At 57.3% G+C, this 20,766-nt stretch overlaps 7 protein-coding genes across 7 annotated transcripts; 4 read left to right on the forward strand and 3 right to left on the reverse strand.

Annotated features, from left to right (window-relative positions):
* The first annotated feature begins 5,834 nt into the window (after nt 1–5,834).
* SCHCODRAFT_02638492 (uncharacterized protein) lies at nt 5,835–7,596 on the forward strand. Its single transcript, XM_003027968.3, has 3 exons — nt 5,835–6,243; nt 6,349–7,132; nt 7,169–7,596. Exons 1-3 carry the CDS (start codon nt 6,092–6,094, stop codon nt 7,367–7,369), a joined length of 1,137 nt encoding a protein of 378 aa, XP_003028014.2. The 5' UTR covers nt 5,835–6,091; the 3' UTR covers nt 7,370–7,596.
* Nucleotides 7,597–8,799: 1,203 nt separating this feature from the next.
* Nucleotides 8,800–11,336, reverse strand: SCHCODRAFT_01174894 (SET domain-containing protein; the record flags this gene model as incomplete). The annotated part of the gene is made up of 11 exons (XM_003028245.1): nt 8,800–8,860; nt 8,912–9,002; nt 9,141–9,172; nt 9,948–10,047; nt 10,198–10,432; nt 10,500–10,565; nt 10,613–10,663; nt 10,768–10,929; nt 10,977–11,041; nt 11,131–11,166; nt 11,261–11,336. The coding sequence occupies 11 exons, from the start codon at nt 11,334–11,336 to the stop codon at nt 8,800–8,802; spliced, it is 975 nt and encodes a 324-aa protein (XP_003028291.1).
* Nucleotides 11,337–11,933: 597 nt separating this feature from the next.
* SCHCODRAFT_01104893 (uncharacterized protein) lies at nt 11,934–12,555 on the forward strand (the record flags this gene model as incomplete). Its single annotated transcript, XM_003027969.2, has 2 exons — nt 11,934–12,050; nt 12,106–12,555. The coding sequence occupies 2 exons, from the start codon at nt 11,934–11,936 to the stop codon at nt 12,553–12,555; spliced, it is 567 nt and encodes a 188-aa protein (XP_003028015.1).
* A 610-nt stretch (nt 12,556–13,165) lies between these two features.
* Nucleotides 13,166–13,434, forward strand: SCHCODRAFT_02515004 (uncharacterized protein; the record flags this gene model as incomplete). The annotated part of the gene is made up of 2 exons (XM_050343322.1): nt 13,166–13,249; nt 13,321–13,434. The coding sequence occupies 2 exons, from the start codon at nt 13,166–13,168 to the stop codon at nt 13,432–13,434; spliced, it is 198 nt and encodes a 65-aa protein (XP_050198143.1).
* Nucleotides 13,435–14,657: 1,223 nt separating this feature from the next.
* On the reverse strand, nt 14,658–15,843 carry SCHCODRAFT_0112571 (uncharacterized protein; the record flags this gene model as incomplete). Its single annotated transcript, XM_003028246.2, has 5 exons — nt 14,658–15,128; nt 15,185–15,296; nt 15,343–15,392; nt 15,450–15,779; nt 15,826–15,843. 5 exons carry the CDS (start codon nt 15,841–15,843, stop codon nt 14,658–14,660), a joined length of 981 nt encoding a protein of 326 aa, XP_003028292.1.
* An 882-nt stretch (nt 15,844–16,725) lies between these two features.
* SCHCODRAFT_0237353 (uncharacterized protein) lies at nt 16,726–17,907 on the forward strand (the record flags this gene model as incomplete). The annotated part of the gene is made up of 4 exons (XM_003027970.1): nt 16,726–17,007; nt 17,062–17,129; nt 17,190–17,523; nt 17,593–17,907. 4 exons carry the CDS (start codon nt 16,726–16,728, stop codon nt 17,905–17,907), a joined length of 999 nt encoding a protein of 332 aa, XP_003028016.1.
* Nucleotides 17,908–18,516: 609 nt separating this feature from the next.
* Nucleotides 18,517–19,369, reverse strand: SCHCODRAFT_02671593 (uncharacterized protein; the record flags this gene model as incomplete). The annotated part of the gene is made up of 3 exons (XM_050346632.1): nt 18,517–18,819; nt 18,878–19,188; nt 19,222–19,369. The coding sequence occupies 3 exons, from the start codon at nt 19,367–19,369 to the stop codon at nt 18,517–18,519; spliced, it is 762 nt and encodes a 253-aa protein (XP_050198144.1).
* Nucleotides 19,370–20,766: the final 1,397 nt, after the last annotated feature.

A 20,766-nucleotide genomic window follows, 5' to 3' on the forward strand; every position in this document is an offset into this window, starting at 1 on the left:
TTGCGAAGGCCAGGGCGGCGTGATGGACCAGCGGCGGGGGCAGGAGCCGGCGGAGGTGTGGCCGGTGGCAGGGACCGGCGTGGTATGCGCGTCTTAGGTGGACGCGGAGGAGGCGGTGGCCCGTCCGAGTCAGGTAAAGGCGGACGATCATCTCCCACTGGCTCTGGCGTGGGTGGACGAGGTGCTCCCACTGACCCGGCTGCAGGTGGCTGGGCCGGCGCATTGTCGTCGTCATCGTCCTCGCTGTCACTGCCCGCACCTGGTGCAGGAGTGTCCTTGGGCGGCAGACGGAAGTACTTGCCAAAGTCCTCCCACTGCTCGGCGGACACATCGTCTTCGCCCGCGCGCATCTCGTCAGGAGAGGGGGAGGCGTCATCAAACTTGACGTGCCGGGAGATGATGACCTTCCGAGTGGCGATCTCGAGGAGCTTGTACGCCTTTGTGCCCTCAGACCAAGCGTAGCCTATGAGGATGCACCGGCGGGCGCGGTCGGCGAACTTGCCCTTCCGCTTCTTCTTTGGGATGAGCGGGTAGGCAGGGCAACCGAAGGGGTGCAGGGCGTGGACGTCAATAGGGCGCTTGACCTTGCACATGCGGTTGATGGGCAGTTCTCCCTTCTGGCGGCTTGCGGGCGACAGGTTGATCATGTCGGTGGCGTACTCCATGGCGTACATCCAGTACTTCCGGGGAAGCTTGGCCGCGCAGAGGTTAGCGATCGCCCGGGTGACCAGCGTCTGGTTCATGCGCTCCGCTATGCCGTTCTGCTCAGGTGTGTAGGGCGCTGTCGTCTCGTGGATGATACCGCGTCGCCGGAACTCGGCCTCCATCTTGTTCGAGCAGAACTCGCCACCGCCGTCTGTGCGGGTGAACTCAACCCAGCCGGGGAGCCACTCCCACTGCTCTATAGAGTCGCGGTGCTGATGCTCCATGTCGATGCGCCACTGACGGAGCTTCTTGTAGACCTCCGACTTCTTCTTTGTGAAGAGCGTGTAGACACCCGAGGAGTAGTGGCAGACAATGACGATCCAGTAGAGATAGCCGCCAATGGCAGCGGGGTCGACGGGGCCACCAACGTCGCAGGAGACAAACTGGAGCGGGCGCGAGGCGGGCGTGGTGCTCCGCTTGAAGGGGAGCTTCTTCATCTTGCCCATGACGCAGGGCTCACAGAAGGATGGGATGCCGGTAAGCGTGTCGACCTCCCCGAGCTGCCCATGTCGGACCATGTTGCGCAGGCTCTCGAAGTTCGTATGGCCCATGATCTGGTGCAGCCGGTTGATGTCGATGGCGGTGAAGGCGCGCTCATCCGTGCCGATGGGCTGGCAGTCGACGTGATAGAGACCGTGTTTGCGCATTGCGACACAGGCGATATCGCCGGAGGAGTCGCGGATAGTACAGGCGTTGTCCTTAAAGGACACGCGCAGACCACGCTTGGTGATCTGGGGCACCGAGATGAGCGTCAACGCGAGGTCGGGGACATGCAGTGTCTTCCGAATAGTAAGCGCGCGCACACCGTCCGGTGTCTTAGAGGCGAAGCAGGCAGTGCCAATGCCTACTGCCTTGATGACGGACTCATTCCCGAGGTAGATGTTGCGCGGCGGGTCAAGGACACGGTAAGTGCTGTCGTCGAAGAGGCGCTCATCGGGGGTCATGGTCCTTGACGCACCCGAGTCGACGATGTGCGAACCTTGGTGTCGCTGCGGTCGCTTTGGATCAGACTGGACATAGGCGGAAATCTTCTTGTAGGCACGGCGCGAGACGGTTACATGCGTGTCGTCTACATCCGAGTCCGAATCCGAGTCCGAGTCCTTCACCTTGTTCGCCTTCGCCTTCTCCGCCGCCCGCTCCTTCCGCTTCTTCAGCGCCTTCTCCTTCTGCCCAATGATCGTCTTGCACTCCTCAGTGGAGTGCCCCTCGCCGTGGATGACGCAGGTCGCCTTACCCTTACCCTTCTTCTTGCCCTTGTCCTTGGGCTTGCGCGGTGGGGGCACGCGAGAAGAGGAGGCGGCGTATGCCTGCTCATCGTCCGAGTCCTCCTTGCTGGTCACCTGCGCCATCAGCTTCGCCTCGACGTAGGAGAGGGTGAGGGGCGCGGCCTTGGAGCTGCCCGCCGAGATGCCGGATGAGACGATCTTCCACTTCTCCGAGCTGGGAAGGGAGGCGAGGAGGATGAGGGGGACGAGATTGGCGTTGAGGGGATAGCCGAGGGTGGCGAGCTGGGTGACCGACTGCCGAACGCGGTGGATGTGCGCGCTCATCGCCTCGCGGGAGACGTCTCCATCGTCGCCGTCGGCAAGCTTCGCGCGGAAGATCTTGATCAGTTCGGTGACCGCCATCTCGCTGGTGTTGGTCTGCTCGAACTTCTCGACGAGCTTCTCCCAGAGTTCGCTTGCATGCTGGTACTCGTGGAGCTCGAGGGCGATGTCATTCGAGAGGTGCTCCCGGATGGTGGAGAGGGCGCGGGCGTTCCGCCAGGACCAGGTCTCCCTCCGCGCAACTTGGTGAGTGGTGGAGGAGGAGCCCGATCCTGTGGATGTGGTGGTGGTCGCCGGAGCGCCAGGTGACGTGGACGGGGGAGAGGACGTTGTCGGCGTCGGTGGAGTCACCGCGATCTCAGGGGGAGGGGATTTCTCCGATCCAGTCACCACGGAGGTGAGATCGTCCCTGTTGAGGGCGTCGGTGACCCGGAGGCGCCAGAGCGGCCAGTCCGCCGCGTCGGTGAGCGTCGGGACCTTGCTGTCCTTGGGAGCCATGGCGCAGAGTGGGATAGAGTGAGTCGCAGATCGAAGTCTTGCTCGATTTAGGCCACGGGGCTCATAACCTTTCACGAGCTAAAGAAGCGCAGGACGCGCAAGACCTCAGTCTTCCTGCTAGTGGAATAGCGACTGATATTCATACCTAAAGAAGCGCAGGACGCGCAAGACTAAAGCACAGTCAGTAAATAGTATGAGTATAGTAAGTGAGATAACATACCCTCAGTCTTCCTGCTAGTGGAATAGCGACTGAGGGAAAAGAGATGTACAGTAAGGATAAATACGGACGCCCCCGGAGCGGCGTGGGAAAGTTCTTCCCGAATAGGAAGGCGGACCAAAATCGTGGACGCGAGGCAAACCGTCCGCCCATGGGAGGAGGCAGACTCGCCCTCTATACCCTACTTTTGACAGCGGCAACCGCTCCCCCTCCCCCCTACTTCCGGATGCGCTACAGCGCGCACTTCCAGGTGGAGGTGCACTGCCGTTGCTGAACTATACTGCGCTCAGCCTCACCCCCACATGTGTGCGCAACCAAGCGTGCCGTCAACCACGCAGTGTGGCGGCACAGCCGAGTGCGCAGGTGCAGTGCGTGTAGTGCACGTTCCGCACGCTACCCTCCTTCCCCTCTTCCTTTGACATCATCTTCAAGATCCGTGGCTCCCGGCCGCCCTACCTATGGCGCTTAATGTGCCCTTTTTACAGCCCCCTAACCCACCCGATTAGGTACCTGGCCCCAATACCACCCCTACCACACCCGCCCAGTGCTTGCCCACCCCCCTTCGGTCCTTACTCCCCTTCCCCCTTACCATACCCCTCCCGTACCTCAGCCATACCCTTTGCCTGTGCTATTCCCCCCACATGCCGCTGCGGCGAAATTTTTTGCACGCACTCTTTTCATTTTTTTTCGCTTTATATACACCTATAGCACAATGTATATACATTATATAGTAATATACCCTCTTCTTTACACAGCAAAGGCGAAAGGAGGTGGCAAGGACGCACACGCAGCACCCTGTCAACGTGTCGAGGTCGCACACATGGCTATCCCAATGCCCAATCACGCCATCACGCACCGCCCCCAACATCGGGAAGGGCATGCAACGTGCGCATCACGGCTGTGGCACCGTATCAGGCAGGAATGCGGTGGCGCTCACCTTCAGCTGGGGGCTCAGCTTTTGCTGGGCTCGACAACTGCATCATGTGATTTCAACCCGGAGTATGACAAGCGTCGAGGAGGTTTAAACCCAGCTTACAGCATTAGCTATGCTGGTGGCCTGTGGCTGTGAGAACGGAGCTGTCTCAAGATTTGCAAAAGACCTACCTCCACAGGTAATTATGGTGTTCTGCTGGGTAGACACTGGCTCGCAGTCTACTAGGGCGGATACGGCTGGCTCTGTTTAGGGCCCTCACCTAAGAAGTCATCTACCTACCTACCTACCTTTGTATGTCCCCCATGCGCCCTAATAACCACCTCGATCCTGTCCAGCATCTGATCCACAAAGTGATTTATTTTGTTGATCATGAGTTCATCCCAGAGCTATTGAAAGGTCCTTTTTAGCTTGTTGACGGAGGTTGGGGTCAGTGCAAGCTGGCGTAGGCGATGCTTGAGGAGGCCCCAGACAGGCTCTATGGGAGAGATGTTGGGGGAGGGGGGGAGGGGGTTTACAGCAATTTCAGAAAGGCTGTAAATATGGTTTACAGCAGTTTCAGCAAGGCCGTGAATGTGGGGTCACAATACTTTCAGAAAGGCTGTAAACGTGGTATACAGTAGTTTTAGAAGGACTGTGAATGTGGTTCACAGCAGTTTCAGTAGGGCTGTAAACATGGTATACAGCAGTTTCAGAAGAATTGTGAATGTGGGGTTACAATACTTTCAGAAAGGCTGTAAATCTAGTTTACAGCAGTTTTAGTAGGGCCGTGAATGCGGGGTCACAATCCTTTCAAAAGAGCTGTAAATGTGGCTTACAGCAGTTTTAGTGGGGCTGTAAACTATGGCGTGTATTCCGCCGAAAAAATAATCACAGTCGCGTTTCCGCGTCACGCAATCGTGTTTTGCCTAAGGGGGGCTGCAGTCATTGGAGATGGTGTAGAGGCATCCTACCCACTGCTCTGAACACTTCAATGGCCTTGGAATTGGCGAGGAGGGACAGAAGGACCGCCGCTGCTGTTCGGCCATTGCCGAGAAGGGCGGCAAGTCGGTCCGAGATCGCCGCCCGTCTTTGTTCCTCTTCTAGGCTTCCTATTCGCACTCAGATGGCGCTGATATAGATGGACCACCTCGACGTACTTATAAATCCTAGGAAGTTACATGACCCACCCGTTCATCCTCATTGATCCTGCCTTACTTGAGTTACCATGCTCGCTACCTTCGGGCGGTTTAAGGTTTCCGACACATAAAAAGCAAGCACCAATTCCAGTGCAATGGTAGAATTGTGTCCCTACTGCCTCTACAGTGCCCGGTGCGTGTGCGACGATGAGAGGACTAGAAGAGAGACGGACAGCAAACGAGGTGGCGATCTCGGACCGACTTGCCGCCCTTCTCGGCAATGGCTGAACAGCGGCGGTGGTCCTTCTGTCCCTCCTCGCCAATTCCAAGGCCATTGAAGTGTTCAGAGCGGTGGGTAGGATACCTCTACACCATCTCCGATGACTGCAGCCCCCCTTAGGTGAAACGCGATTGCGTGACGCGGAAACGCGACCGTGATTATTTTTTCGGCGGAATACACGCCATAGTAAACATGGTATACAGCAGTTTCAGAAGAATTGTGAATGTGGGGTTACAATACTTTCAGAAAGGCTGTGAATCTAGTTTACAGCAGTTTTAGTAGGGCCGTGAATGCGGGGTCACAATCCTTTCAAAAGAGCTGTAAATGTGGTTTACAGCAGTTTTAGTGGGGCTGTAAACATGGTATACAGCAGTGTCAGTAGGGCCGTGAATGTGGGGTCACAATACTTTCAGAAGAGCTGTAAATGTGGTATACAGTAGTTTTAGAAGGACTGTGAATGTGGTTCACAGCAGTTGTAGTAGGGCTGTAAACATGGTATACAGCAGTCTCAGAAGAATTGTGAATGTGGGGTTACAATTGTAGGGGTTCCTATCCAGCTGTCCTTGGATCTCGTCACGAGACAACGGCGCGCCAGTATACACGCGTGCTTGCCTCATGTACGTAGGTTAGCTCACACCAGCACAGTGGTACCAACGCAGTCACCATTTCCCCTCATATCCCGCATCCTCACTCAGAGTCCGCAGCCATCTTACATTTGGAGCCCACCGCTCGGTCAAGTTTGAGGTATTGGGGTTGTATTTTGCGGAGTTTACGATGTTTTGCGCGCCCCACGAGATGTATAGCGCGTACCAGCAGCCAATGTTCCCAGCGTATCCAATGAATTACAGTGGGCAGTATCAGAGTCCATATAGTGCACCACCACCGCCGAGTTTTGATGCTGTGCCGCCCGCGCTGCCGCCGCCATTTTTGCAGGAGATGCCAATGATGTACAATCAGTTTGATGATGGAGGACAATCCTGATGGTGAATTCACGAGCAGGAGGAGGGAGGAAGGAGACTGAGAGAAGAGGAGGGAGGAGGATGATGGAGGAGGCAGGATTATCACCAAGGAGGGGGAGGAGAGAAGTTTGGAGGGGGACAGCCCGATCGCACAATCCGCGTTCATCAGCACCACCATGACCGCAACAGCTTCACTACACCACGCAATGTTCCCCAGATGCACATCGAGGCTGCCCCATGCGTGACGCCATCACGGAGGGAGGAGAGGAGGGAGGATCTAGGTGCGAAGACGATCTGCGCGGCGCAGGCCCCCATGCAGTACTTATTGCGCATTATGTTCGCTACCTGCCCCGCACGTCCACTTCAATCATCGCAGATTTGCAGACCTACCAAGACGCAGGCACCCGTCATGCGCAGGGTGCTGGAGATCTTCTACGGACGCTCCATCTACCGCATCTGGTTCACTTGGAAGACTCTGCGCAATATTCAGTCACTCGCTGGTGATGGCGCTCCCCTGTTCATTCTGCAGCACCTACCGCAATCCGCCGTCGACCAATGGATTGAAACCCGCTACTTCGGCTACTGCAAGGCAATGCTGGAGATGATGGCACGAGGCTACACCGTGCACGCTACCGATATCGACAACGCTGTCATGCAGAAGGCCGCTGTCAACGCTGTCACCTGCTTTGAGGCTATCGCCCAGCGGACATACCACAGCATTCCTGCGATCTTCCGAGCCGCCCTTGTCGAGCGCGACCTTCGTCCAATAGCAGCAGGTATGGAGGCGGTCAAGAACATCATGTGTCCCCGTCTTGTCAACGCAGTGCTAGACTACAAGCCAGAGCCCCCTGTGCAGGAAACTGTATCCACTGGCGACGTCTTTTGACACTATAGATGTACTCACTCAGGCCAGTGCCACACGAGGGACGGCAGGAGATGGAGAAGAAGGAGGCCGGACAGGCAGGTGAGGAAGACACGACAACGGTCAGCCAAGCAGACCAAGCACGACACTGTTGATGTCCTTTCGCAGGCACTGCAAGCACAGCCCCCGAACCACTTCCTACCACCAGCCATTCTACAAGTACAACGCCGCCGCATGCCCCGATTTTTTTAGGTGTAGTTCATGAAGTTCTTGCTGAAGGATCTGGGTTGGAAGGTGTACCACGGAGGGTACACATTTGAAAGTGGGGAGGGGATGTAGGGGTTCCTATCCGGCTGTCCTTGGATCTTGACACGAGACCGCGGCGCACCAGTATACATGCGTGCTTGCCTCATGTACGTAGGTTAGCTCACACCAGCACGGTGGTACCAACGCAGTCACCATTTCCCCTTATATCCCGCATCCTCACTCAGAGTCCGCAGCCATCTTACACAATATTTTCAGAAAGGCTGTGAATCTAGTTTACAGCAGTTTTAGTGGGGCTGTGAATGCGAAGTCACAATACTTTCATAAGAGCTGTAAACATGATATACAGTAGTTTCAGAAAAACTGTGAATGTAGTTTACAGCAGTTTCAGTAGGGCCGTGAATGTGAGGTCACAATGGTGGTCCAAGTCCTGCCAAAGCAGTACTCTGTGTGTCTCCCCACAACAGCAAATGGCAGCAAGGTTTGTCCAAGCCCCAACAATATCACTAGGTTCTTAATGCTATAGAGCAAACTCACTAAAGGCTTGAGGTGCATGAAGCACGGCTACTGCACTCTGCTAATGTTACCAACTGTTTGCTACGTATAGCACCATTGCCAGATATGCAGCTGTCCGCAATAATACAGTGCCCATGCCAGGGGTACGTAGCTGTCCACGATGCACAGGGCCCTTGCCAGGGATTTACACCTGACTGCAATATTACAGCACCCTGGCCGGGGATAAGCAGCCATTCATGATGGCACGCCGCCCTGTCTAGATACTGGCCACTTACCTTGTATGGTGCTATAGCCAGAATGGCTCCCAGTACATCTTTCAGCGAGTTGTGTTCATGCAACCCACCTAGCAACCTATTGTTCGCTAGCTATGATTCCTTCCTTCCCAAGCATGAACCCTATTCTCTACTGACATTTTTCAGGATGTGCTCACAGTTTACAGCAGTTTTAGAACAGTTGTAAGTGTAGCTATGAGTAGTGTATTGTTAGAGCTGGTTGGTCACTATAAGTCTAGCAGAATATGAGTGTATCCACTGGTTGTTCTGTATCATAGTACAAGAACAGATAGAGAAGTTACAATAATAGCGATGTGACATAGTCACGCTTTGATATTATTCTGGACCACTCTGATTATATTGTGACCCCTCTCACAATAATATTTTCCAAGAAAATAATGTTGTAAATCACTATTCACAGCATATTTGGGGATGATATTACAGCAGTTTCATATAGAGTTTTGTGTCTTGCATGTAGTGATATAGTAGACAGATTGTACATGAATCAATGGCCATAACTACTATAGCTGAAGAAGGGCGTCATCCGGAGTACCCCAGGCGGTACAGGGAGGATACTCGGCCACAGGGGGGCAGTGTGAAAGACATATGGGAACGTTGAGGGCGGATACATCATCGTGAGCGGTACCATTCTGGCGCGCTCGTCAGAAACGCCCCAGAGCATATAGGCGATCTATGACATGGGTCAGGTGAATACGCCTGGAGACGAAACGAGTTCACGCACATTAGCGTCGGGGGCTGACGACGTGGTTTCTGCGCCACCGCTGGCTGCAGCGCGCCCTCTCTGCCGCCGCCGCCGCCGGCGTCGACCTGCGCTGCGCAACTGGGGGTCAGGCGGGACTGCGGATGGCGAGGATGAAGGGCATGATCGAGGGGGCAGCGGAGGGACGGTTGCGGACGTGTGGCGATTGGGATTCTGGTGAGCGCATAGAGGATTGTGGCAGCCGGCGCACAATGTATCCCCTGAGACGGCTTGAAGCCCAGCCTGTAAGCCTATCAGTCAAGCGTCATTCCGAAGGGACAAAGCACGCACGAAAACCATCCCGCCACAGATGCCGTCAATCCCACATTTGGCGTAAAGGGGATCCAAAAGAGAGTTAACCTCTGCGGGTGTAGAGCTGTGTAGGTAGTATGCGTGTTCGCACAGTTGACACGCCTCGCGGCATTCCTCGGGGCTCTGCCTTCTGCGTCAGGTCATGTACAGCGGCGGGGCGGCAGACGCACAGGGGCACCCATGAAGGCCACGAAGTGGCGGCACGCGCATCCGGCTGAAGTGCATTGCTGCCGTGGATAGAAGGCGGAGAACATGACCGTGGTCTCTGGTGAGTGCGAATTGTTGATGGGCGCGATGATGCCGCCAGTCACGCGCAAAACGCGATCACGTGATAGTAACAACCACTGACCTTGTTAAGTACACGCGTAAGGCACAAACGGCGTGTGGGTTCAAGGGGGCTGCCTGTCGGTGCTGTTTCTTGGCAAGGCAACCTGAAGTCTGCTCTGAGATGTGAATGGTAACAAGCAGACGAGAGAAGTACCGGAATGCACCCTCGGCGTCGTGATGAACGCCCATAACATCAAACAGCGGAAGATGCACGGTTGATGGGCGCGCTAGGTACCATAAAATTGAAGTTATGGGGGAGTGCTATGCCGTGCAGGAAAGGCAGAGCACTGGGCGCGTATAAGCGACACTTGGTAGATTAGCCACAATGGTATGATAAGCGCAACGGAACGACCGCATGGCAGAGATCAAACCGGCCCACCTGCCGCACGATGCGAGGAAGAAAACGCTCGGCCGAGCAAAGCAGATGAAGATGGAGTAGGTCCTATCCATGGACATCGAGCGCGCCCTCAGCGCCAGCACTAGGCAAGGTCCAGAAGGATTGATCACTCATAATTTACACCACCTCGAGCATATGTTTCTATTTTTTATGCAATACGTCGCATACTAGAGCTTGCCTTCAGGCCGCTCAGCAATCGATGATTGACCCCCAAGAGGAGAGACGAACGTACCTCGGCAGTTGCGCGAGCCGCACAGACAGCGTGCACCATCCTCGCCGGTCTCGGCGGCGTCGCCCGCCCCATCCTCGCCGGTCTCGGCGGCGTCGCCCGCCCCATCCTCGCCGGTCTCGGAGGCGTGGCCCGCGCTATCCTGGTCAGGTATGCTCATATATCGAATGCAGAGCTCCTCCCCGGGTGCAATGTCGCGATTAGCAAAAAAAGCGAGCTTGGGGGTGCCGTTGTTTGGCTGGCAATGGGCGTGTTAGAAGACAGGGGCCCTGTGCGTGCTATGTCAAAGTGATAGAAACACGTACCTCGTTGGAGAAAACGCCGATGGAGGATAGATTAGCATCACAGGAATGATTGAGAAACCTGGTAAACTATGGGGAACATGAGTATTTCGCTTGTTGATGGATGGGACACTCACATTCCCGGCTCGTGACGCGTCAATGACCATGGGTGCGCCAGGTGTGCGAGGCTGCCCAAGATACCAGAAATCCACGTTAAATGTATAAGCGTTCCTGCCATCACTGGATGCACATCATGAGCGCTGCTTTGACGAGGGGCGAGCAGACGCTGCACTTGCCCATCGCGTTCTGCCGCCTCTTCGGGGGTCAGTAGTTCCCCCGTGAAGGTACCGATATATTGGCCGTATTGAAGGAGGGTCGGGCCATTGAAAACGCCCCAACCTTTGCGTAATGTCTTCTTGATCGCTATAGCAGCCTGGCGACCCTCCCGGACGACCTAAAGTCTCGTCAGTATTGTCGAGCGTCTGCGATAGATAAACGCACCCTGTTTGAGCAGCTGGGACCGCAGCGACAGCCGTCGTGGCACTCGAACACGGGTATGTACAAAACTGCAAGGCGTTTCGCATCTGACCTGTAGGCAAAAGACCGCCCAGTATAATCCTTGGTCACTTGCATCTGCCGGCGGCGACATACGCACACATGATCGGGGTCGCGTCCGCATGCCACTGTGCACCTACTTATACACGTAAGTAGTAACTTTCAAGAAGGAGAAGGAGATGCTGACCGACAGCCGCTGCGCTTGGCAACTGAATGTTGAACCTCCTTACCCTGGCGCCAAAGGCGGTTCGAGTAGAGGAATTGTAATGGAGGGTGCGGCTCCCCATCCACCTCGTTGGCCACCATTATTGGACCTCCTGTCCCGCACGCTTCAGCCCAAGAATGCGTAATGATAGTAGGGCCGGGACGCAGCGTCCATGCTACATGAAAAATACTCGCCTTGAACACGAACCTCCTCCATGGTTATCCAGTTTTGTACGGCCACCTGGCCTCCAAGTTGCTGTCAGAGTATCAGGGGGCAAAGCGTCCTCTGCAGCAAATTCCGCACCGGCGCTTCAGTATGGAGATAGTTGTCCTGTACCGATCGAGCCCACGCGAGGTCTGTGAACATGCTATAATTGTTGCGTTTTTGCTGAAGTATTGAAGTGGGGCGCTGAACGTTCTGATGGGTCGTCAGACCAGCGGCAGTCACCGTACAAGTAGGCAAACGACCGTACGTCTCCAGGAGATGGTGTGGTCTCGGGGGGCGGAAGGCGGTATCCAGATGTGACTGTTGGCGATAAAGCACGTGCCACCCGGGAAAGGAAGGGCTACCCTCAATTGACGCGTGGCAGGGTGGGGAGCCCTTCCATATACGTCCACCGCAGTAAGCACGTGATTCGGGCAACCCCGGCAGCTCCCAGCATCGACTCCACCTGACAGCGTTCGCTTCATTGTCGATTGATGCAAAGCGAGGACTGCATGTATGTTTCGTCAGACGAGGGCGAGTACGCCGTGCAGGCACTTCGCGCGTCCAAGGCGGTGACCAGGATCAGAAAGCGCAACGAGAAAGCCGGAGAGGTATGCCAGCTCACGTTCCAAGATAAGGCGATAATTGACGCCAACGCCGTCTCAGACAACGTCGCCGCGGGAGAGAGGGCGAAGATTCTTGGATGAGCTGGAGCAGGGGCGCAAGATGCTGGAGAGCGAAGTGGATGCGCTGCACAAGAGATGTCGCGAGCTGGAAGGGGAGCGCGACCGGGCCTATCAAGACAGAGATGACGCGCGCAGGGCGCGCGACGAAGCTCTGGAAGCATTTTTTTTGGAGCCCCCGGCGGGTGTACACCTTGCGGAGAGCGTAGCGCGAGGATATTTCTCGATGGTCGCCGAACGCACAAAGGCAGAGGAGGAGCGCGAAGAACTGAGGAAGGAGAGAGATGCCGCCATAGAGGAGCAACTAGAGGCAGCCCAGGAACAGGGGGAACTACGGGATGAGTTGGAGAGGGTTAATGAGGACCTGCAACGGGACTTGGAAGAGGCATGGGCGATGGTGGAGAAACTGCAAGGGGAGGAGGAAGATGAGTAGGTGGGACACAATGTAATATGTCTGCTATGGCTATGAGCGATTCCGATGGCAACCTTAGGGGATCGCTGAGCGGCGATGGCATCAGATGCGTCGCTGTGATGCTGCTTTTTAGGGATTGTCGCTCGCAGAATGGTGGGGTGCGGCGCGGCAGCGCGGTCTCTGTTACTCTATATCCGTTTATCGGACCCGGGCATTGGTGAAGCAACGGGCCAATGGAGAAATTAGAATATTGCCAGCTTATTAATTTGGCTGTAGTAGAATATACATGCAAAGGACGAGGGGAAGGGGGAGACGGTGGTGATGGGTACAACTGCAGGGGGCGTACTGTGTGTGGATAAGGAAGACGACAGCAGGTGACGAGCGACTTTGGAGTAGGAGGCGAAAGGTGAACAGGGGTTTGGAAGAGGGAGCGAAAGGAAGAAGCGGGCGACGGTGCGTGGCGCCCGCCCTTTGAGCGCATATTAAGCTTCAGCCTGCGATGACCTGATCCTGGGTCGTTGTTCTCCTTTGCATAGAACCGCTGCTCCGCCCCCCCTCCACCTCAATAGCCCTTCCTCATTTCCTGTTGGTCGCCACCCCTATAAATGGCTATAACGGCTTCGAGCGAAGAATGGCGGCAGTGAGTGCTAGTGGAGGCGAGATACCGGAAGAACGAGACCAGGACAGTGACGCAAAGACGCAGCCAAATAAGCGCGTGAGCAGGTCGACAGGCGAAATATACTGGGATGAACGCGCGTCAGAGCAGCGCGGAGCCGACTCGCCGAGAGTCAAACGAGGCGGCGGGAGCGGGTCGCCAGCCCGGGCCGCCGGTGCCGGCTTTGTCAGCAATCGCGCGCGCGCGAGGACGCGTCGGCGGCGAGCAGCGAGCGCGGCGCGTGAGACGCCTGAGGGCGAAATGGCTGCCCAAAGAAGGTCAAGGCGTCCTAGAGGAGGCGAGAGAGGCGGCCAACCGCGTCGTTTGGAGCGAGAAGCGGGGGAGGGGAGGGGAAATGGTCAAACACGCGGCATCTCGAGCAGCTCGCGCGGGCCTCAAACGAGGGCTTAGGCGGGGGCGGCAAGGGCAACCTGGCGGGCGGGCACGGCGTCAAGCACGAGGCGTAGCACATCATCCGAGACGGCGAGCGAGAGCGAGGGCAGCGCGAGGCATGCCGTGCGCGCGTAAACCCCGTATCCGTCCCGGGGCGAGCTGTTGAGCGAGCCCTATGAGTACTCCCAATCGTTCGGACCCGTCACCGCGTGTAGTGTCGGTTCAGTGCGCTCGGCAGAGCTGCACGGGCTTGGCCTACCGCGCCTCCGCGACGCCTTGTCGCGGCAGGCTTCTACGGCGCCGTACCACCGAGGGTCCTCGAGACGAAGCAACCGGCTGACGCGACGTAGCGGCGGCGAGAGACGAAGCTGAGTCGGGCAGACCTCAGCTTGTCAATGGTATACAGCGGGAACCGGCAAAGGCGGGCCAAGTTGGGGGTGGGCGAGTGTGTCGAGGCCGAGATCGATGATGGCGTTGACCGACGCCGAGCGCGTGTCGATGGCGTGAAGGCCGGGTTCGAATCGTCAAATGTCGAAAAATGTGTGAGGGGGCGCTAGCCTTGGTTCACTAAGGGTGAGAGGCCAGACGAAGAGACAGATGCCGTGATGTATAGCAGGTGGGTGTAGGGTACAACTGAGTATCTAGAATAGGCCATAAGGCCTGCCTTGTATATTCGAGGAACGTGACTAGCGACGGTCACTTTACATCACGCGGCCTATGTTCGAACGCTGGCTTGGTCTGGCAGTCAAGGCCTCTGCCGAGTACATCTGGCCTTCTCGTGTATACTATGCAACGTAGGATATACTGATTGGCCCGAATTGTAGCAAGAACAAGTAGTAGGAGGGGCGCGCGACAAGAAACAGGATATCAGAGTACTAAAATACAAGAACAAGTGGCGGGAGGAGCGCGCGACAAGAAACAAGACATCAAGAAAGTACTAGAATACAATGTCAAGTGCAAGAACGACATAGATGATCAAGACTGTCCAAACGCCTACGCTGGTATGACTGCCGTCCACACGGCCGTGTGAGTAAATATGGTCGACGCGTTGCTCTCGCAGGGATGTATCCTTGGCCTAAGTACGCGGACGCTTGCGTGGCGGCATTGATGGAGAGCGAGAGGGAGAGTGCTGGATGGGTGGACGGGGGAGAGTGGACGTGGATGCAATTGGAGACGACGCAGAAGGAGGAGGAGAGACGGAGCGTCGCGCGGGTGTGGATGCCGACTGCGAGGGCACCAAAGCGGGGACACGATGTGACGGTCCCGGCTGATCAGCACGCGCAACGGCAGGCGCCGCGTCGGACGGTCGCGGCCGCCACCAGAAGGGCGGACGACCCTCTTCACTGCACGGCGACGATAACGGGCTTGCCGGCCTTACCACCTCGCCAATGTCCCCGCCAACTTCGCGAATCAGCTCGCGGATATTGAGGCTGCACTGAACGTGAAGTCGCAATGGGCGGTCAGGGAGTTGGCGGCAGTATTCGCACTCTGTACCCTCGCGATAGCTTTTACACTCGCGACCCGCCTTGACGCACGTGTGACAGCCCTGAATAACCGAGACGTTGAGTTTGGGTGGCCGCGTAGATTAGGGATGGAACGCACCGGATCCATAGTTAGCAAGACGGGGCGACGCACGGTGCCACGCATCACTGGAAGAGATCTCTTTGGCTTGGATGGAGCAGGCTTGCGGCCCGTTCCCTTGGGTCGATGTGGCCTGCAGGGGTCAGGGAGGGTATGAGAACGGTGCATAGCATACGCACTCTGGCGGCGGGCGTCGGACGACAGTCAATTCTTGCGGGGGCTCGGGTATCTGTACGTGAGCTTAGTATCGATGTGCGAAAGAGGACAAGATGAAGACAAGACGCACATCAGGCAGCTGACCATGGCTAGGCATAGCCGCGGGGAGCGGCGGAGATGCCTGAGGTTGAGACGATGGCCCCGGGACTTGAGACGCGCCCGAAGGCGATGGTAGAGGCGGAGGATTGCGACGCAACCCAGGTGGGGGGCGCGCAAGCGGTCGTCGTCGGTGGGACGGCCGCACCGGAGGCGCGACAATCTCGATGTCAGGAGATGATTGCCGGCCAGAGGAATTCGCCCGCTCTCGAGGTGCGACGATCTCGATGTCAGGTGATGGCTCCGGGCTAGAGGACCCGAGGGTGATCGGGAGGTCGCGGGAATCTCCAGCACCAGGAGGGAACTTGGGCGACATCAGAACACGAAAGATAGATACGGAGGTGGCTCACCTGGGACGAGGGCGCCATCGCAGCTGCTGAGAGGATGTGGAGGGTCCGAAAGACGCGCCGGTTTGGCAAAGGCGGAGGCAGACGATCGGGGGGAGGGTGAGCGGGGACACGGAAATGGCTTAAGCGCCGACGTGAGAGATGGACGTACCTGCGTCGTTCGCACCGCTAGATCCAGCTAGACCCAGCTACACGGGGTGACGGTGAGGGCGCGACTGTGTAAGAGAATGTAGGTCGATGCCGCCAGTGCAGGGAGGCGGTGACGGCGGAAGACAAAAGAAAGATGCGCTGCCGCGCCCGACGGTGCGTGGGAAGCAATCCATGTCGGAAATCTCCGCTCCGCCTTATCAGAATCAAGTCTTTTGGGGGTCCCTTGCCGTTTTGCAGGCGCTATTTCTCATCCGTTTCTGCGTCTAGCAGCTCGGAAAACGCACGTACAGGTTGAGAATGAGGGCAAAAAGACGATGTAGCACAAATACTGGGCGCGCGGCGCGTATGTCGCAAAAAAGTCGCGTCTGACAAGGCCTGACCAGGGCCCCAAGCACCTGGACCCCCTTGGGGCCCTTATCAGGCCTCGTAAGGGGAAACGGGAATTTCCGACACAGAAAAGGAAGGGCTCCCCTGGGGACACCTTCCAAAACGAGTCTGCCAGCACAGATCGCTCGGACGATGGCTCAGGCGCACACTCCTGGCCGCGGTGTGGATTTGACGCCGCCCATGCAACGAGGGCGAAAAGACGGCGAAGGTAGAATCTCGGGGGTGCTGCCGAGATTGATAACTGCGTTGTGTTTACGAATGAACGGTCAGGTGAGGTCTATGTTCGTCAAGCGTGGGATGTGTTGAATGAGCAGTATATAATAGCGGCGAGGGAGGGCATGTCCGTAGCTTTCAACGCAAACCATCATGTCGGAAGCCGCTGTAAGCCCGAAGGTAGCCGAATACGTTGCGAAATGGCACGCCAGAGGCCAGAAAAAGGTGACGCCCGTGCAAGGCCGGGAACTGCGCTACCTGACGATGGAGGGTGTATCGCCCAAACATCTGGGCGACAGACTCAAGTTGGCAACGGCGACGGTTAATACGGCAATTAAAAGGGTAGGACCGGGACCCGGGCTGATAACCACGAGCAAACTGTTCCGAGAGCTGGTGGCCTCAGGAGAGATATGGCAAGCGGTCGGCTGGGATAGGGTGAGCTGCGACCGGTTTGGATGGTACCGAATGCTGAGACGACGTGCAAATAAGGCTTTGGAAAGGGCAGCTTCCGTTTCGACGGCGGGACCCACGGATGGAAGCGAGGAGGATGCTTGGAGGTGAGCGAGGCGGGCACTTCCACACGCCGCAGACGAGACTGACCCTCGGCATGTCTTCAGCGATGGCAACGAGACCGACAGCGAGGATTGGGAGGCGGAAGATGAATTGCTCGACAACAGACCGCCGTGGAAGGTGGCCTATAACACGGGAGGAGCAAAGACACTGCAAGACGTGCTGGAGGCGACTGCGCCTCCCCTCATCGCCCGTCTAGACGATATCAAGGGCTGTGGGGTAACTACTGTCGATGACTTGAAGGAATTGGGACGGTGGACGCGGGTCTCGCAGAAGGAATTTGCCGCCCGCGTAGGGATGAGCGCGATGGAAGAGATGGTGCTGTCGGCGTACGCCAAGCAACTGGCCACTGACGATGCGGTGCAGCCAAACGTCCTCAGGGTGAGTCGACGTGAGATCCGTATGGGCCGGTTGAGAACAACAATGATCATGATACTCACAAGTCCCTAGGCAGTCTACGGCTTGCACGAGGCAAAGGAGGAAGTGAGCGACTGGATACAGGAGGATGGCAAGCCAGAGCAGTTGCACGCGGTGGCCCGCGGCCTCGCGCGTGCAGGGATCACTCAGCGGAGTGACCTGGTGCAACTGGGCTGGATGGGCGAGGAATGGCTAGTGGGCCTCATCAGCATGCTGTTGCCGGAGAGGGAGCTCTCCTTGGTCGTACTTCGTATCTGCGAGAAGATCCTGGAGGAGGTGAAGGAGGTCTGGGATGTGTGGTGTGCCATGCCCGCGGCGGAACACGAGGACTACTTTGTCTACGAGTAGGTGTCGCCCTCCGAGCTAATCTTGAACTCTGGTGCGCATAGAGCGGGAACGATCTTGAAAGCACAACTTGCATATATAGGCCGCTTCTTGGGATGCACCTAGGTCTCCTCGATTACTTACCCATGTAACAGTAGCAGTTTGTACATTATGAATAATCTGGTCAGACTCCTCGAGACTATGGGCCGCCGATAGAGTGCAGCAGTAAGGAGGGAATGGACAAGCTTGATTGTACTCGTGCATGCAGACGTTAGCGTTGCCGGTCGCGGGGGGCAGACACGGCGGAGGTGCTCGCGACAGGGGCGGAAGTGGCGGCAGCGGAGCATTGAGGAGGCAGTGGAGGCCGTGAGCTCTGCAGGGGTGGGGGCGGCCATGCGGATAAACAGCTCCTCGGGGCGGGGCCGGACGAGGGTGCGGGGAGGGCGGAGAAGGTGGATGTTAGGACACGGCTAGGGTGGTGGTTGTCGAAGGTTCGAACGCGGAGACACGGACTGACCCGAAAAGGAACAATAGAACACAGATACAGAATTCAAGAGATGAGAAAAGGAGAAAGTGAGCGAAGAGATCAAGAGCCATGTTGCACAAAAGACTAAGTCTAAGATACAAGAGTAACTAGTCTGGTATATAAGACGAAGGCCTCGAGGTAGCAGGTAGATGTCTGCCTGGGGATGCATGGGTCGCAGGCATCAAGTCGGCGCGCACGCGATGTAACCCGTCTCCTCCCTCCTGCTCGTGGCCTGTCACAACCGAGCACGCTGGGTCAAAGGCGGCGGGAGGTCTGGTGAGACGGACGTGGTCCGTGATCGGAGACTCCTCGAGCGCCATGCCACCGCGAAAAGTTGTTGTTGTATTCGGACAGCGTGTGGAGGGCCGTGTTGAGCAGAAGGGAGGTTGCGCATGTATGGGCCGGCGGCGCTGAAGTCGGCGGAGAGACATGCTCGCTGAGCGCTGGACGCGAGGACGGGGGACTGACGTGCGACTGCGGCGGGGGCGTGAGACTAGATTGATGGGGGCGGGACAGAGTCGCGGTGGTTGTGTTCAAGCAGGGGGAGTCCGCGCAAAGATCGGCACAATGCGCGCGACCCAGCCCTTCTCCCCTCTCCTGCGTGGGAGCTCTTGCGAGGCGAAGATCATTCGCCCTCGTATGCTCCTTGTGCGATCTGGCTGCAGCGCGCGAAACGATTCCCTCTGCGCCTGCATACATGCTGCACGTAGGGGTGGCGTCATATACGGCGCGCTCCTGAGTTATTGCCATTTGCGCTGTCCTCCCGTTTGAGCTGCGTGCTGTGGACCATATAGGGCGAGGCGGAGGCGCACAAACGTCGGCTGGGGATCGTCGCAGAGGGTGCGCAGCCAATGGCGGGTCGTGGGGAACAGGCCGTGATGACGGCGGGGCGAGGGGATTCGAGGACGAGGTGGCGATGGGAAGTGCATACGCTACGCCGCGTTCGCTCAGGATCGTCATCCTGCTCCCGTTGGCGTAAGCCACGCGAGTTGTCGAGCTGCCATGTCCTTAGCGCCTCGCATCAACATGCCGCGGCAGCGGCGCTGGTACTGGAGCGGCGCGTTCCCGCCCGCTGAGGTGGCCGTTCTCAACCGCGACAGCCAGCGCCGAGATCTCCGGTGTTGAGATCCGTCCCGCTCGCGAGGATGTGTGATTGCGCGAAAAATCGCGATCGACTGTGTACGATGGCACATTCGGCGTCAAATTGCATGGCGTACAAGTTGGTACGGGTCGCGCGCGGTCGCTCTGCCTCGCAGCCGTCTCGCGAGTGTTGGGGATAGCCATCCTGCGCGAGGACTTGCGCTACCGCGTCTCGTCGCTGGCACCAAGCGGCGGTATCGAGAGTGCGGCCTCGACCCGCCCTCCACATGTGCATTTGTCGCGTCCCTCGCTCACCGCTGGCGTCGCGGTAGTCCGCGGAGACGACCACATCGCCTGAAGGCGCATACTCGCGTGAAATTGGGAAGTTAGCGCTTTGCGGGGGAGAACTGTGTGCCACGCACACTGCGCGCTGGCGCGTCTGTCCCATCGGACACCCGAGTCCCCTCCTGTTTCTGTCCCCCTTGGAGCCTATGTCCTTCGATCGCGCGCGGACGGCAGACATTTCGAGGTAAGTGGTTGTTGATTATTATCGCGCGGCGGTCGAGGTCAGTACGTGAGGCTCTTGAGCCATATAAGCGCGGGGGTCGTGAGGGAAGGACTTGCGAGCACGTAGACGTGGTTCGGGCGTGTATGGGACGTGTCGAGGGCGCGGTCGTGATCGGCGCCGAGGACGAAATGTGCTCCTCGTTCGTCGGCGACGTCCAGTCCGAGTTGCCGAGTGACGCATTCTGCGTCGAGATCGCGCGCGACAAAGTGCCTGCCAGGGTCGCTTCGCGCGGTAGGGCGACCTTAGAGCGCGCCGTCGATCGCGCATGCGAACGTGCGTGAGGAAGCAATGGAGGGGATGGCGATGGATGTCCTGCGGCCTGACCAAGGGGGGAAACGCGTGTAGGATGTGGTAGGAGGCGAAGGCGGCACGGTGTTAAGCATTTGATCAAATTGATGGAGAGACCCAGCGCATGTGATGTGACATCCGGATCGTGGTGAATTTAGCGGCAGCTCTGAAAATTGAGGTTCATTATGTTGGGTTGTAGGAGTGAAAGTGTGACGCACGACGGTTAGACCGGATCGGACATTCACGAGTGATTCACGACGCTGAAGCGGGGTCTAGAGAGCCGGATAGCGGCTTTCACGACGCTTTCACGGGCATTTCACGGCGAAATCATCGGGAATCACCGTGATTCATCGGGAATCACGAGGATTCATCGGGAATCACCCGGGAATCATCAGGAATCACGGTGATTCCCGAGTGATTC

Source organism: Schizophyllum commune (assembly GCF_000143185.2).
Source record: "Schizophyllum commune H4-8 unplaced genomic scaffold SCHCOscaffold_11, whole genome shotgun sequence".
NCBI lineage: Eukaryota > Fungi > Basidiomycota > Agaricomycetes > Agaricales > Schizophyllaceae > Schizophyllum > Schizophyllum commune.

Excerpts from the sequence above, each read along its gene's own strand:
- SCHCODRAFT_02638492 (XM_003027968.3), top strand. The coding sequence starts at position 6,092 with ATGTATAGCGCGTACCAGCAGCCAATGTTCCCAGCGTATCCAATGAAT. Across the intron at positions 6,244-6,348 it reads TTGCAGGAGATGCCAATGAT|GCAGGATTATCACCAAGGAG; the intron begins GTACAATCAGTT and ends ATGATGGAGGAG. Across the intron at positions 7,133-7,168 it reads AAACTGTATCCACTGGCGAC|TGCCACACGAGGGACGGCAG; the intron begins GTCTTTTGACAC and ends CACTCAGGCCAG.